Raw genomic sequence first — 16,736 nt, forward strand, 5'->3', positions numbered from 1 at the left:
AATTGAATGGGTCAGTGTCATCAATGACGACACCTATTACAGCATGACGACTTTCCTATTTGTATGCACCGTAAAGACGTTCAACCCAAAAAACTGTTAAAAATATATTTCAAAAAACTATTTTTTTTTTTAATATGTCCAAGTTTTTTCACGCTGATTATGGCGAACCCATCAAATTATGATGACCATCATATTTACTTTTTAAATTAAACTTACAATTTATACATCGTACTTTTTGATATATTACATTTAAAAACTGTAAAGTGTCATTTTTCAAATTATCATTTGGTATAAAAAAATAAAGTAAAGTGGTTTGAACCACCTGCAAACAAATCCATTTTAAGGAGCAAAAAAAAATTCAAATACAATCATAATATAAGCCTTCGGACCTGTAGCGTAAATTCAGTTTTTGAGAGGGAAGGGGGTAACAACTTTGACCGGCCCAAAATAAAACTTTAAAAAAACCGCTCTCTAACAATTACATTACAGTACATTACAATTGCATTTTTATCTCAATACAAAATATAGCCTTCTTACATAATTTTATACTTTCTAGTTAGTATCACAGATTATATGAAAATTTTCATGTGTTATAAAAGAAAATCGGGCACTGCCAAGAAATATTCTTAATGTCCATTGACTACATATTATATAAGAAACATACAAATATAATTGTTAGACTACATAATACTTAAAGGAATATTTATTTTTAACGGTTCTTAAATATAATTCAATCACTTTATTAACACAAACACAATACCAATTTTAACGAAGAATAACGATTTTTGTTTTGTGTTCTATTTAAATAATATTATTCGAGGGACTTCGAATTTCTAAAGTTTATTATTATATACAAATATGATAATAAACAAATAATAATAATAAAACTTAACCAATTACTGTATTAATAATAATTAATAACAATATAAATATAATATAAAATATCCTAGGCTGACACATCGTCTCCACTTAAAATCGTTAATTACTTTTTTGTGATTGGAAAATTATTTTCGATGGTTCCTACATCCCAAATTTTAGTAAAATCACTTATTCCCTTAAACTGAGTTAACAAAATATAATTTTTAAACAAAAAAGCAGGTAAGTGGGTGTCGCTCTGTTGTACAGTAGGTTACAAGTCGGTCACCGTTATGGATGATGTTAAATTTAAATTCAATGATATATAAACACAGTGTATACGAAAAACTATTTTGAGCGAAAACGGTCTGTTAGCCTATAATATTACTAATACAGGTAATTTTATATACATTTATCTACATACAGATAAAGATAGGTAAATACATTTTACATTTATCTATATTAGATAAGATAATTTAACTTTTATCTAAATAATATGGTAGATAAGCTAATTTTTATTATATTTAAACTAGCTGATCCCATGCACTTCGTTTCCCTTAAAAAATGACAACTCTTTAAATTGTGATTGTTCAAATCCTTTTGTATGTAACTCGCAACAGTAAGTGCAATTCAGCCACCCTGGTAGGCAATCCGATCACGTCGGATCGCGGACAATTTGCAAAGATATATCAAGTAGACAATCCACTCGCCGATGAGCGGCTATAAAGTACAATATGCGACAATTCGATTTGATGCATGCTTGATTAACCAATATACAAACAGTGGCGTCATTTGGGGGGGGGGGCAAGGTGGGCATTTGCCCCTGTCTGATTTTAAAAGCAGCCCTATGGGCCGGTGTCCAGTTGTTGCCGTTTTACCATTATTATATTTTATTAGCGCAAAAACGTGCCTATAATAATGTTATAATAATATGCAAACATTTGCTGTCTGGGTAGTGGGTATTTTATAATATTTTCAGAAAATATTATAGTATGTACTAAGAAATTATTGTCACAATGATACATTTTTACTAATTGATTGTTGGAATATATTTAGACGTATGCGGGGACGTACACATTGTATGTATGGGTATGTATTTATGTATGTTTGTTTGTGTGAGTGTGTTTGGTGAAGGAAAATGAACAGTTAGTATCATAATCTCGTATAGTTTAATTTCTAAAATCTAAAATGATTACAAATTCTAAAAACAACAACCCATTGACGCTCTTATTATTTATCATTGATCACGGACTTCATAACTTGCGACAGTCGTGTATGATTCAACTATTCTGCGTATTGTGTTAATTTAGTTGAGTACCTAAATTAAAATTAATTTTTTTCGTGACGCATGTTTACATTAATCTTTTAATTTGGGGCAAAATATGATCTAAAAAAAATAGATGGGTGGTTAGGTGGTGCGATTAAAAATATAAAATTACCGCAAACTGCTCGAAAAGCATGGAAAATAATTTCTAACATGTTAATAAACAGACAAAACTTGAGCCGGTAAGCAAGCAATAAAAAAAAAATATATTATAATTTAAGATAATATTAATTTGTAAATATATCATATTATACTTAAATAAGATATATATATATATATATATATATATACTTAAATACTTATAATGAATCAGGTAAAATTGATTTATAGATAATGCAGTTAATAGATTTTCAAAAATAAAAAAAAGAAGATATCTTAATAAACTACTAATATTTTTGCGGTTTTTTTTTACCCGTTCGGGCCGGTCTAAACCTTTGCCCCCCTCTATTGAAAACTGAAATGACGCCACTGTATACAAATAAAATACTAATACGTCATTAATAATTATTAATAACAATAATAATTTAACTAACGATTAACCAATGGCAACAAATTATTATTATTATAATAACTTTAAAACCCATAGCAACCATTTATAAACAAAAATTTCCACCGTAAATCTCAAAATCCTCCTTTGAGCACATCCCCGGGTTGGACTTAGGGGTATGAAAAATAGTTAACTTCACTCTCTCAGACCTACTGAATATACACTCGAAATTTCATGAAAATTGGTTAAGCCGTTTCGGAGGAGTTTGGTGACATACATTTTCTATATTGTGACACGAGATTTTTATATATTAGATAACAAATTTACTTCTTTACCTATATGAATATAAAGTAACTAATAGTTAATAAGTACCTACATAATATAGCGTAATATTGTAATATTGTGTACTAATTGTATAGTGTTATGGTAGAACAATTTTAGTACAAAAAAATTAATATTATTCAAGAAAAATAGAAATTGCTAATATAAATATTCTGTGTAAATTTCATGCAACTTCATTAAAAAAATATGTACCCAGGGCAGCATAATCCTAAATCGCCACTAGACGTAACAAACAAGAAGGCCTAACAAAAAAAAAATGTATGCTACTAAAATACGCGTGGTGCGTACGTCCAAGTGGCTGCATGTATTTGGGAGTTCCTAGTCGTATTTTACTGTCCGGGTGGGGCTTACCACGGCACAGATGAGTGAGTGACAGTCTATAGCCGTCGGTCGCAATGTCATTTATACGCGAGTTAGAACTTTACTTGGAACTTTAACGTCCGGTTCGTGCTTAACTATTACGTGAGTCTGCGCGGGTGGGTCTCACAATAAGTTGATAAGCACGACAATCGGAACGCGGTAATATCATTATGTATTACGTGAATCGCAAAACTGCAACAATCTATATTGATAAGAATTTATTCTGTATTTTTAAAATACGACAGAAAAATAATTCGTAAAAATTAGAATACGATTTGTTTGTTATTTTTCAAACATTGAAACATAGTAACGCGTTTTCAAGCGTTGTGTGGATACGATTTTATTATTATTATAATAAGTCGTGGATTATTATAATATATGGGTACACATTTCCAAAGATTTATCTGCGTGCATTAACGACAGTAATAATATTATATTATTTACAACCCCGCAGCTTTTAAATTTAAAACCACTTTTATCATTCCATCGCTATAGATGCCGAGTAACTATCTGAATTCCGTTGACGCATTTAATAAATCTTGTATACCTAATAACAAATGTTAGATTATGGTATATGCTATAGAAATTCTATCATTATTATTTTATAACAAAACAGGTACCTATCTAAATATTATTCACCTCTGCAAAAGAGCATTGTCACATCAATTTATTATGAGAATAATAATATAATATAATAATACAGTCGTCCATATAGTAGTTTGGTATACTATATAATTTTTAATTATATTTAGTAATAATAAGACATGTTTCTGATTTTTTGTGGATAATAAATATTGAAACGGGACAAATTAATCATGAGCAAAAACGTGGGTGCCAAAATGGCACAAAATTGTTTTTGCCCACGGGTGTGTTCACAAAATTGTAAATAAGGCCTTGGCGTGCGCAGTGACACAATAATATAGGGTATAGGTTTCATATATTGTGCTCGCGTATTTTTCGTCGTAAGATTATAGTAAATTTGTTGGCTAATAGTTAATAATGATTTTTTTCTCTAACCTAACCTAACCAGTCGTAGACACCACGGCTGCGGACGTCGCTCAGCTACCGGACAGTGTGGAGAACTCGGTACCCGTCACCACGGAAAACGGCACTCCGCTGCCAGTTGGCAGCGTCGAGAAACCGTCCCCCGTGGAAGCCGTGACTACTTTAGCCATATGACTGATTTTTTATATTGCCCATAGACCAAGCACATATAAATATTGGAAAAAGAGACATGCCTTATTTTCGAAATTCGACCTAGGTATTCTGATGGACTAGGGTATGTAAAAAAAAACATTTATATATTATATATGTATCATATTATGTTAAAAATAAAAATGATACATATTATAATCGTATGTTTGGTTTTATAGAGAGCTTTTACTCGGTCTGTCCCGAGACACTCAGCGCCTATATATGGCAGAAAAGTGTGACCGGGTGAAAGTGGCTGTGGACCCGTTTTGCGGCGCCGGCGGAAATATAATCCAGCTTGCCCGAATGTTCGACAAAGGTACTGTAATATTTTTTGCATTAAAAATAAATAAAACCGTTTTCGTGGAAATAAAATGTGAACATATTATTTCTACTTAATTGTACATTGTAATTACCGAAATGTAATAATTGTCTATAATGTACCTACCTATATATTATATTATTTTATAACAGTATATCAAGTAGGTACCTATTATCTATGGCTTCTAATAATTGTCATATTTTCTATTTGTAATAGTCATTGCTGTAGATATTGACGTAGACAAGATAGTGATGGCCAAGCAAAATGCCGCGATTTATGGCGTACTTGAGAAGATTGATTTCGTTGTTGGAGACTTTTTCAAACTGGAAAATCAGATAAAGGGTGACGTTATAGTCACATCGCCACCATGGGGCGGTCCAGAATACAACAAAATGGATGTTATCGAAAATGTGTTTATGGAAAGGTACCTCAAATCGACGTTGCTGTATGTCCGGTCCAATAATGTAAGTTATAAGTCATTGTGTATTTAATACAATAAAAGCATAGTAAAAAAATAATTAATAGACTATATTAATATAGTACCTACTTAATTAATTTAATATACCTAACCGTACCTATATACATATAAAAATATTATAATAATATATTATTTATGTTTGAATTCATTAGAACAATGGCGTATCAGACGTCGCTCCCAAACCGGTCGACATCCTGACATCCATCTGCATAACTGTGAGTTGAAAACGTCTATATTTAAAAATTGTTATAGTATAATATTTATCTAATAAATTAATTTTCTTTAGCATTCCACAAGAATGAGCGGTATAGTTTGAAAACTTACCAAAGTTATCTGGTGGATGACGATACGTTGGTGAGCAGCCGTCGCACATAGGTCTGATGTACCTATGGAAAGTTATTATTGGATCGGTCATAATATTACGTTGAAAAGTTATATGTCCATAAACTTATTTTCAGATTTGTAGGCCAATTACGTTGTCATTTTTTAATCATTCTTTGTTTTTATTAAGGTTGAGGTGTAACAGCATTTTAGGGGCTATTGTAATTCCCACTTCCAGGACTTTATCATACATACAGCCGACAGCCCGATGACCTACATTTTTGTGTATTCTGGTCTACCCTATGATGGCCGCGAAGTAACGATCACGTCACCGTTTATCAGATTGCCCAGTTTGAAAGAGTCTCCAACAATTTCATCGGATAGGTACGCCATAAATCGTGGCATAGCGCTGGGCCAGCATCATTTTGTCCGGATCAATATCTACAAAAATGACATCCCAATTATTAGAAGCTAATAATATAGGTACTTAATATTTATTATAATATAATATAATATTAAACTCATTATACCCAGTTATTACGATTAAGTAGAAATAATATTTTTCAAATAATATTACAGTGTCTTTGTCGAACAGTCAGCTGTACGAAGTTTCCGCTGTGCCACAAAACGGGTCGACGCCGGTCGCTGAACATGGGAAGTCCTCAAGTCCACCCAGCATCGTATTGATGAATCAACAATACATCTTACATCTTACATCTATCATTGCAATCTTATAATTATTCACCTGAATGCATGTAATCCTGAATGTACAGTTAATTTATTACTACCCATCTACAAAGTCAACACTGTATTAATAAAAGTATTTATTGTTAAAATAAAATTGAGTTTTATATTATTTGTAGGTACTTAAAAATTTTTTTTTTTTTTTATTGATCTCAAAAAAAAAATAACATCGACAGCAAAGGCCATTAGTTACAAATAAGAATTGTTACATTAATTAAATACTAAATAATAACATTTTTTTTTTTTTATATATACGATTGAACAATTTGGTTTGTTTCATAAACTTTATTAAATCAATGTTTTTTTCATGATTGGGTCCGAGTGAAGAGTCTATGTTGTAGGATATCTTATGTGTGGTCCGCTCTTGGTTGAACATTAAACAGTCTGATATTATATGTTTGACGGTTAACAAGGTTCCGCAGGTTTGACATATGGGAGATTCCTCTCTTGCCATCAGGAAGCCGTGAGTCATTCTGGTGTGATCAGAACGGAGTCTATTGAGAACAGTAACTTCTTTACGGTTGATGTTAGGGTTTGTCCAACGATGTATATCTCTTTTTATTTCGTTTAATTTGGTGTCTTGTAAGTTCCAAATTTTTTGCCATTTATATTTTGTGCGCTCATTTATGATTTTTTTTGCGTCATCATTAAATTATAAATTTGATAAATGTTGTCAAAATTTGAACTTTAAATGCTTATAAATAAAAATTGAGCCTATGTATTTTGAATATTTTTTAACTGCTATTAGAACGATATATCAGCAGCCTTATATTAAATTTTCACGCTTTTTTACCCAACAAATAAAATTTTATTGATATTTATAGAAAAAAAAACTAAAATAATTGAAAACTGACTATGTCCGTAAACAGCTCAAAATAAGTCAAAATATTTGGAAAATGTTATGGTGTATGGAAATTCAAATATAAGCATTCAGTCAAAATTTAATGTACCTACGGTCATTTGTTTTAGAGTTGCACCAAAAACCAAAATCGATTTTCTCGAAAACGGATTTTGCGTAAAAAATTCCCGTTTTTTCTTTGCTTTTCACGTCGCTTTTGAAAACTACTGGGAACATTTTTACTTTTGACCACCCATAGTACCAACTAGATTCACTTTCCTATCAGAAAAGTTACTGTTAAAGAAAATTAAAGCACTTTTACTGTCCTAAAAGGTGATGACAGACACAAAAAAAAATTAAAAAAAAACACACATTACTGTAAAATCAATACATTTATCGCTTCCCTCAGAATCTAAAAAAAAAAATTGGAAGTGACTCTGCTGAACAGTAAGTTACAAGTGGGTGACTGTTATGGATAGTGTTAAATTTGAATTCAATGATATAATATCATAGTATACGAAAAACGATTTTAAGTGGAGACGATTTGTCAGCCTAGGATATTGTATACTATATTTATATTGATATTATTACATATTATTAATACCGTAGCCTGTTAAGTTGAATTATTATTATTTGTTTATTATCATATTTGTATATGATAATATATTTTAGACGTTTCAATTACCCACGAATAATATTTTTAAAATAGGTATATGTATATATTACAAGTATAACAACGAATTAAGAACGATATTGCAATAAATAATTGCCGGAAATCATTAGTTTTTAACTGAAAACGACAGGGAAGTCTGAACTTGGCGGTTTAAGTTATATGTATTATAACTAATTGAAATTTTTGGTATTTTCATATGTACCCGGTGTACCACACTGCGCTTGCTCGAACAATTAAAATCAAAAACATCCCTCGACTTGTTATGTAAAACCACCATGGGTGGGTGTCAGAATTATTTTTGCATCATCAATTTTAAAACGTTGATTTACCTAGATTAAAAAAAAAATGAATTTGTAATACTTAAGCTCGGTAAACTTTAAGCGTTGTACGGGTGCGTACTGCGTAAAACACCAAAAATCGTGAACTTCGTAAGGCTATACCATAAAAACCAATGATTTTCAGGTAGTCGAGTTTTTGACAAGTACCTACATAGGTAACTTATAACAATTTATATTGTAAATTAATTAGGTACCAAAAAAATATAACTTCTCAAACACTGTGTCTATTGGCACTGGCGGGAGAATGTATTAGAATGTTTATAAACTTGCGGACCAGTTTGTATAGTTAAATTTGGGTTGCGAACTATAATTGAAATAGAAAACCAGAATAGGTGCATTGCAGATCACAAAGATTTCTGTAAAAGAACATACGATATTTTATAAATATACCGTATAGGTATACTGAGCACTTATATAATAATATATAAGTTCTTTGGATTTATCATAGTAAATAATATATTTTATTATATCTATGGCAATCGTCAATTGTCGAAATTCGTCGGCGACGGTTAACAATTCTAATAATTTCAGCAATACTATTGTATTATAAATATAATATATTGTATATTTTGATTTCAGTGAACAAAAAAATAATAGGCCACAAATATAAACGGACAGTTCGTTAAACCGGATAAGTTGTAACACAAACTCGCAAATTTCGTTTGATCAGGTTGTTTTCATAAAATATTTCGATACTTTCAAGTTTCAGCTCATCGGAGTGAGATGATTAGATGAAGATGGATGAAGATAGCTGTTTCTTCAACGATGGCGGCACTCTAGCTTCGTTTCACCGGAAGAGTAGATGTTTATGAGTAAGTTTGTTTTCATATTATTACCTACTATTTTACTTTACTTTTTAGACTTAAATTAAAAATTTACTGCAACGGACAATCTGTTAACTATAGTTGAAGTAGAAGCATTTATAAGTTTAATCCCAATAGCGCAATGTATAAAATACGCGAGACCGTCTTCGTTTCACCACGCCAAGTTTAATACGCACCTTTTAGACTATACGCCGGGTATCACCTTAGGTTTGCGCGTAGTATTTAAAACAATATAATGTTATTAATTTTTATATTTTATATTATTATATACATAAATACATTATACACCTCATATATTTTATTAGCATACTTACACCTTTTTTAGTGTAGTTTATACCCTGATTTTTACTATTAACATTCAGTGTAAATATAGTTTCTGATCCACTTACCTATATGTAATTAACCTATATGTAATAAAATAATTATTCATATCAAATAATCCTAACAATGTAATGCAAGGATTCTCATAACTTGATCTTACAGCAGCCTTAAAACACCAAAAATACATTTGTACATCATTTACAAAATTTTAGTTCCCTATTATGGTGTAAGTATTAATACAAACAATAAATTGCTATTCGAAAACACAATTTCGTATACCTATTATTATTTACTAAATACATACAATTAAATTAAACTAAAAATAAATATATGATTACATACTGAGTGTCTATAATATAATATTATATATGAAAATTGAATATTTATTACGAATACTTATCGTTTACATAGACCACAAAAAAAATAATTAAAAATATTAAAAAAAAAAAACACACATCATTGTAAAATGAATACAGTCATCGATCCGCTCATAATCTAAAATTATAGACTTGGAGTTTTAGAAATATAGTTGGTATTATAGTATTTGATGAATTTACTGTATACGTTTATGGATTTATGTTAACTCTAAAATCCAGTAATCACATTTTTATTTAATAATTCATAAAATACAATATGCTCTTATAAAATATTCTTGTGCTTCTGATATCTATTCACCACCTGAATCAATAATTAAATTGATAAACGAAAATAATAATTTAAATAATACCTATATCATATTATTATAATTCAAATTCAAAATTATAAACTATTTTGGTTTATTGTCATATCAAATTTCAATGAACAAATTGTTCCTTAACACAGAACTCTTTGATATAAAAAGTTGCATTATATTATATCCGTGGATTCATCATATTGACGTACCTAGTATAATATCTATCATTTATTTAATCTATGGCAAATCTCAAAGTCGTTGCAGAAGACACAGTCGATTAAAAATTCTAAAATTTCAATAAGCAAAGAAAATATGAGCAAAAAACTTACTGCGTTTCGTGCAATTTTATTTTTCATAAATTACAATATTCTAAGTTCTGTAATCTGGAGCGTTTCATCATGGGCGTCGCAGTTCACACACGTCACGGATTCCGCCGAAAAAGTCGATAATTAAAGTAAGTTTGTTTTTATATTCTTTTGGGGCTTAAATTTACTTTTAAGACTTAAAATAAATATTTAATGTCACGAAAAATGTGCTATCCAAGTGTTGTATGCGCATATTTTAGTTCCGAACCAGAAATGTATAAAATACGCAAGATATAAACGTCGTCGTCGTTTTTCCAGTCCTTGTTCGTAGAATAATTATAATTAATAGGAGGTTACCTATATAAGGTACTTAATATATATATGTTTTGGTTTAATTTATAGAAATATATAGGGACGTATAACCGAGTACACACAAAAGTAATATTCACGGAATGGTCAACTGCAGACTATCCTGACGTGTGCGCACTTATGAATAAAGTATCTACTCATATACTCGTATAAGTATATAAATATACATATATATAAATAGTGTAATACTACATACACGAATGTGTTACCTTTTATGTCCCTAAAAGTTCAACAGTTATTATTAAATTTATTTATTTTTTACATATAGGTAGGTTACATTACAAGACTCTAATTAAAATCACATTTATTTTTGTTTTTTCGAACACAATGTTTCAAAAATTACCTATTAATTAATATATAATTTATTGGTATAGTATTAAATAAATTAATGAAATATAACAAACACACCTACTATAATTATTAGTAATAACTAATAATAATATATCCATGGATAAATTATTAAAATACAAAACGAACAAACGAAAAACGATTCTGAGCAAAGACATCGTTAACTAATAAACTATAGAGATTAAAGTAATTTATTTTCCTATTAGGCATTAGTACCTACAATATAGTAGGTTAAAGTCATTTTTGCCCAAAAAATTACATTTGAAAGTGTCATCGTGTATATAAATTATAATAATATACTCTAAAAGTTTCATAAATCCGCGAATACCTACTATTTTTAAATTACAACAAAATAACTAAAATCGTTATTCTTGGTTTTAATATGTAATTTCGTCCAAATTTTAACTTATAATATCTGTAAAAAGGGACTGAGCCGGCGGGATCTGGGAACTTTCCCGGTGGGCCACTATTCAAAAATGATTTGTTATTGCTATATATTTATAATTATTATTAATATAGAAGATCGGCATAAATTGGTAGAAAATCGCTATAAATATGAATTATAAATATTTTTTATTTTCATACCATGACGCGTGTGTGAAAAATTGTTTATATTAAGTGTTTAAGATGTTTGATTTTGGTACGGCTGATTGTCCACCCCCCTCACTCTTCAGCATCAATACATCAGAAATTATTATTTATAATTAGGCCACGGATTTAAATATAAACTGCATTTGCTGAATTTTCTATGACATTGCTTTCCAAGCAAAGAATTCGTTTCATATATTATCAACGAATTGAAAAATGAAATTAGAACATTTATATGGGTTGAAGTCAAATATTTTAAGGCATTTTTCTTGTTTTTAATGCATTTAAATCCACGTCCTATTTATAACTTAAAGTTATATTGCATTTACCAATCGATTAGTGTACACAATAAAAAATATAATATTATTGATGGGTTAATAGGTTGATTACTATTATGTAGGTAGGTACAGTTTTGTATGTTCAATGTAACGTTCTTAATTCAAAAGTTAGCTAAATGAGTCAAATGATTTTGTCAAGGAAGGTGTGGGAGGAGGATATGGCTGATTTTTTAACATTCACAATTTCAAGTGTTCATAACCTCCTATGCTACTCTAAGGAGAAGTGACACAATTTCGTAAGAGAGGAGGCGTGAAAATGTTTAAAAAAAAACACAAATTTATTTAGTTTTTATTATTTAGGTAATACATATTAATTAATAGGTATTTCTTAAATTCTTTTTATTATTTTATTTGAAACATTATTTTTAAGTATTGGGATCAATAAAACTATTTTTATTTAATTACTATTTTATATCAATATTTAAATGGAAAATTTAAATGGTCTAATCAGGATCATCTCATTATTTGAATTAAATTAATTTTTAAGCGATTGTTGTGTTAATCAATTTTTTAATTTATTTCATTCAACACACTCGTCTCAGTTTTCTAGTACCTCTAGATTTCTCACAAAATTCATATCGATCATCTCACAGCTTTCATATTCAAAACCAAAAACCTAACCTTATCGTATTTCAATCTTTTTCATCGAACACCAGAATATATTACAGATCATAAAGATACTAGTATTGTATACTAGATAAGTTTCAATTAGGGAGATGTAGAGAGAGATGGAGACGGATGAAGATAGCTGTTTCTTCGACGACAGCGTGTGCTGCAGTACAGCTAGGTTTCACTGAAAGAGTCGATGTTTATGCGTAAGTTTATTTTCATATTATTTTGGGGCGTACATTTACTTACTTTTTAGACTTGAATTAAATTTTTATTGTCACGGAAAATCTGTTAACTCAGTAACGTATAGAAGCATATACGTTTACTACTACCTACCAAAGGCGCAATGTATAATAATAATAACTAATACGCCAGTCCGAACAATCCAAACGCTGTCTTACTCGTAGTCGAGTTCTAGTTGATAACTGACTTGTGAATAAATGTAATTTTTGTTAGGTATAAAAATAAAACTAATAAATCCTTGAATACAACATGTAAAAATACAAACTCTGTGTAATAAAAATTAATATTAGGTATTTATTGGTAGGTTTATATAATATCTGTAGACTGTAACGCATAGGTCATTAGAATATTGTAGAACATTTTACTGCATAAGATGCGTGTTATTTCAGAAATGGTATTCGTCAGTGAAAATTTTCAAACTGGGAATAATATTATATCATAAGCAGATTGAAATGTGTGAACGTTTCAGTGCTTCGAAGACTAAGTTTCGTAGCAGATTTTGATTCCGTCACGGGGTATGTATTTTCTTATTTCTCAGTAGGTTTTTTTTTATTATTGTTAATTGATCAAAGGATGTATTGCCCGAAATTTTTCAAAATTTGTATTGTAATTATACTGGTATAACACTATTCCGGCTATCAATAAAGTCGTGTTAAAAATTAGAAAATTGGGAGGTATGATATTTTTTTAAGTAATTCTTTCGAGTAGGGAATTCGCTCAATGATATTTAAATATTTTCACCGATAATCAAGTACGATGACTTGTAGGTAACTAGAGACTGAGTGAATAGGAATTAGGTAGTGTGTAATATGGCGAAGATAAGGAAATGGGTCAACAGGATTTCAGAATGTTTGGTGTATGAAAGGGAAAGATGAAAAAGAAATGTAAGTTTAGGGTAGGTAAGTGGAGTGAGGGTAGCAGATATGAGAATAATAAGTTAGGTGTTACGGTACAAAAGAGGATAGAATAAGAAATTAATTAATTAAGGGTAGTGTAGGATAGTGTACATATTGTAGTGAAAACAAGAGAGAATAGGTTTAGGTGGATCGGTCACTATATGATAAGAGATAGTGAGGGTGGCTATAGAAGTTAGTTAATTTAGGTGGGAAATGAGGGGCGAGAAGACTGAAGAAGAGATGGATAGACAGAATACCGATCATATGGTGGTGTGGAATGAGAGTGGCTGAACCTGTATATAGCCGTGAGTGACGGGGGAAGAAAAAGTGTAAAGGTAGAATAGTTATTTTAACAATGCCGAATACGTAGGAAAAGATCATGAATTGCAAAGGCCACTAGCTTCAACTAACCATAGGTTTACCTAACTAACCTTCTTATGACTCATTATAGGACACTTTGAATAAAAAGATCCTGAGTTGCAGGTTGCCAAACTTAAGTGTTTGATTATCAAGTTGATCCTTTTATTGTTGACACCATGGATAGTCCACGCCTATGTTAAATACATTTCAGGCCGCGTTCCCGGAGGGGAAGGCAATTGAGGCTCCTTTATATTGATATTCGATACTCGATATGAGTATACTTTATTTGGCCTCAATTGTTCCCCTCGAATACCGCTGATAAGACCATTATGTCCTATCCATATCTTTATTATCTATGATGGAGCCATATCACAGATTATATGATATACTATATTCATATAATCTGTGGCCATACCCAGCTCACTCGTGTAAACTTGTTGCTGGTTGGGATGTCAGCGCACTATTTGTTTTCCATCTTTGACCCACGCGTAGCATACCAAATGTACGATTAAGAAAACACTAAAATGATTGTGCGTGGGTCGGAGAGAGAAATAAATGGTGCGCTAAAAATCTGACATCCTCTTAAGTGTTAAATATTTGCCTGCATGAAATATGCACTGAAATATTCAAAAATATTAAAAATAATAAAATATTCAAAAAAATACTGAATGAAAACGTTGTTATTAAAATTTTTATAAATTAATAAATAATAATTCAAATTGGTTTACAAAAAAAATTCTTTATTTACACACTTGGTAGGTAGGTGAACCGAAAATATAAAAACATTATAAGAAAATAAGCATAAATACCTTCGTTTTTAAATCATGAAAACATGCAATTATATTATAATTAACCAGAAAAAAACGCATATTGGTAACGGTGTTGTAATAATAGGGATCTCCCCAAAAAAATACGTTAAATACAAACTTTAAATACTAAACTATGGGTCTGAAATTTAGTTTATATAGATCTAAATAATCCAAAACATATAATATTGCTTCAAAATATAAAAATAAAGTGTCTTGTATTGTAGTAGGTAGGTAACTATCAAAAAAAAAACTAAATAAAATCATACTTGAAATCTATGTATAATATACGTATACTGTAATAAATGTTCAAATGTTTACTATAGTACATTATAAAAAATTAACTTAAGTTCAATATAATACATTATAACAGGTGTTCAAATAAACATTTCATACCACAAATTTTGTTAATTCACACAGTCTCTCTTCAATTTTAAATTTTTCTTCAAATTATCTACAAAACATAAATTTTTAGTAAATTGGAAGACTTGATTAAGTATTTAATCATTTATCTAAAAGAGACGTGCCGGGTCGCCACATTACTATATCGAGGGGCCATGGTGCAAGTGTCGTCCATAAATATCATAACATATATTATATTAGAAATACAAACTTAATATTTCACTAACAGAAAATATTATAAAAAAATATTACGAAATGTACTATACTCATTATTATATTATGATTGTATTAGTTACAAACTCTTGAATTAAGAGTTATGTTTGAGGATTTAATTAATTTCCTAAAAGGAAACGCCTCAAGGTTGCCTCAGTAGGTTAGGTTTACTAATTATTACTAATTATACAAAATACTGAAAATTAATGAAATCACAAATATTAGTACAATAGAGAGACTGTGCATTGATTTACAAATTTGTATTAAATTTACTTTTTGCATAGAGAATATGAAGGCGGGCTGGGCTCTTAATATCAGAGTATGGGGGACAGGTCTGGGATTTCATATTATCATTAATATAGACTTGTCAATCGCTTTTATGTGCTTCAAATTGTTTACACGAGTGAGCTGGGTATGGCTCCATCATAGATAATATAGATATAACATAATGGATAGGACATAATAGTCTTACCAGTGGGAACGTGGCGTCAAATGTATATAACATAGGCGTGGACTATCCATATTTTTATTATCCATGGGCATCATCCATAGCATGGATTAAGGTGTCAACAATCAAAGGAACAACTTAATAATCAATCACTTAAGTTCGGCAACCTGCAACTCAGGATCTTTTTTACAAAGTGTCCTAATGAATCATAAGAAAAGGCCAGTTTGGTAAACCTAAAATTAGTGGAAGCTATGGTGATGATAGACGACTACAATCACTGGTCGCGAGCTTTGCGATAATCTTTTCCTACTAACTATAAAGGTATTCGATATTGTAAACATAACAATGAAAGAAAATATTTAAATATTATTAATTTGGTCAGTTAGGTTGGTTAGGATAGGACAGTAAATTAGACGTTAACTAATTATCATAGTTTTTAACACGGTCTTAAAGACTGTCAGCTAGAGTTGTACCAGTATAGTTATTAAATACTTAAATACAGCCAACATTAAATAATGATTTTTTTAACACAACAAATTATAAAATGTATTTTAAAATATAACAAAATATAATTTATTTAGGATTTTTTAAGGTTTTCAATACTTATGAGCTTTTGTAAATAGAAAATGTATAAAATCAATAGTTTGTAATTTAATATTGACTGTAGATCCAGCCAAACACAATATTATTTTAAATTAAACATTATTTTGTGTCCTTCAT

At 29.9% G+C, this 16,736-nt stretch overlaps 1 protein-coding gene across 2 annotated transcripts; it reads left to right on the plus strand.

Moving 5' to 3' along the window:
- Positions 1–4,747: 4,747 nt before the first annotated feature.
- Positions 4,748–6,484, plus strand: LOC132941834 (trimethylguanosine synthase-like). 2 transcript variants are annotated; one of them, XM_061010031.1, is made up of 5 exons: positions 4,748–4,878; positions 5,098–5,345; positions 5,512–5,574; positions 5,646–6,163; positions 6,260–6,484. In XM_061010031.1, the coding sequence occupies exons 1-4, from the start codon at positions 4,785–4,787 to the stop codon at positions 5,673–5,675; spliced, it is 435 nt and encodes a 144-aa protein (XP_060866014.1). In that variant the 5' UTR covers positions 4,748–4,784; the 3' UTR covers positions 5,676–6,163; positions 6,260–6,484. The 2 variants fall into 2 exon arrangements, with proteins under 2 accessions (XP_060866014.1, XP_060866015.1); XM_061010032.1 differs by having other exon boundaries at positions 6,276–6,484.
- Positions 6,485–16,736: the final 10,252 nt, after the last annotated feature.

The sequence above is a fragment of the Metopolophium dirhodum genome, chromosome 3, assembly GCF_019925205.1.
Source record: "Metopolophium dirhodum isolate CAU chromosome 3, ASM1992520v1, whole genome shotgun sequence".
Lineage (NCBI taxonomy): Eukaryota > Metazoa > Arthropoda > Insecta > Hemiptera > Aphididae > Metopolophium > Metopolophium dirhodum.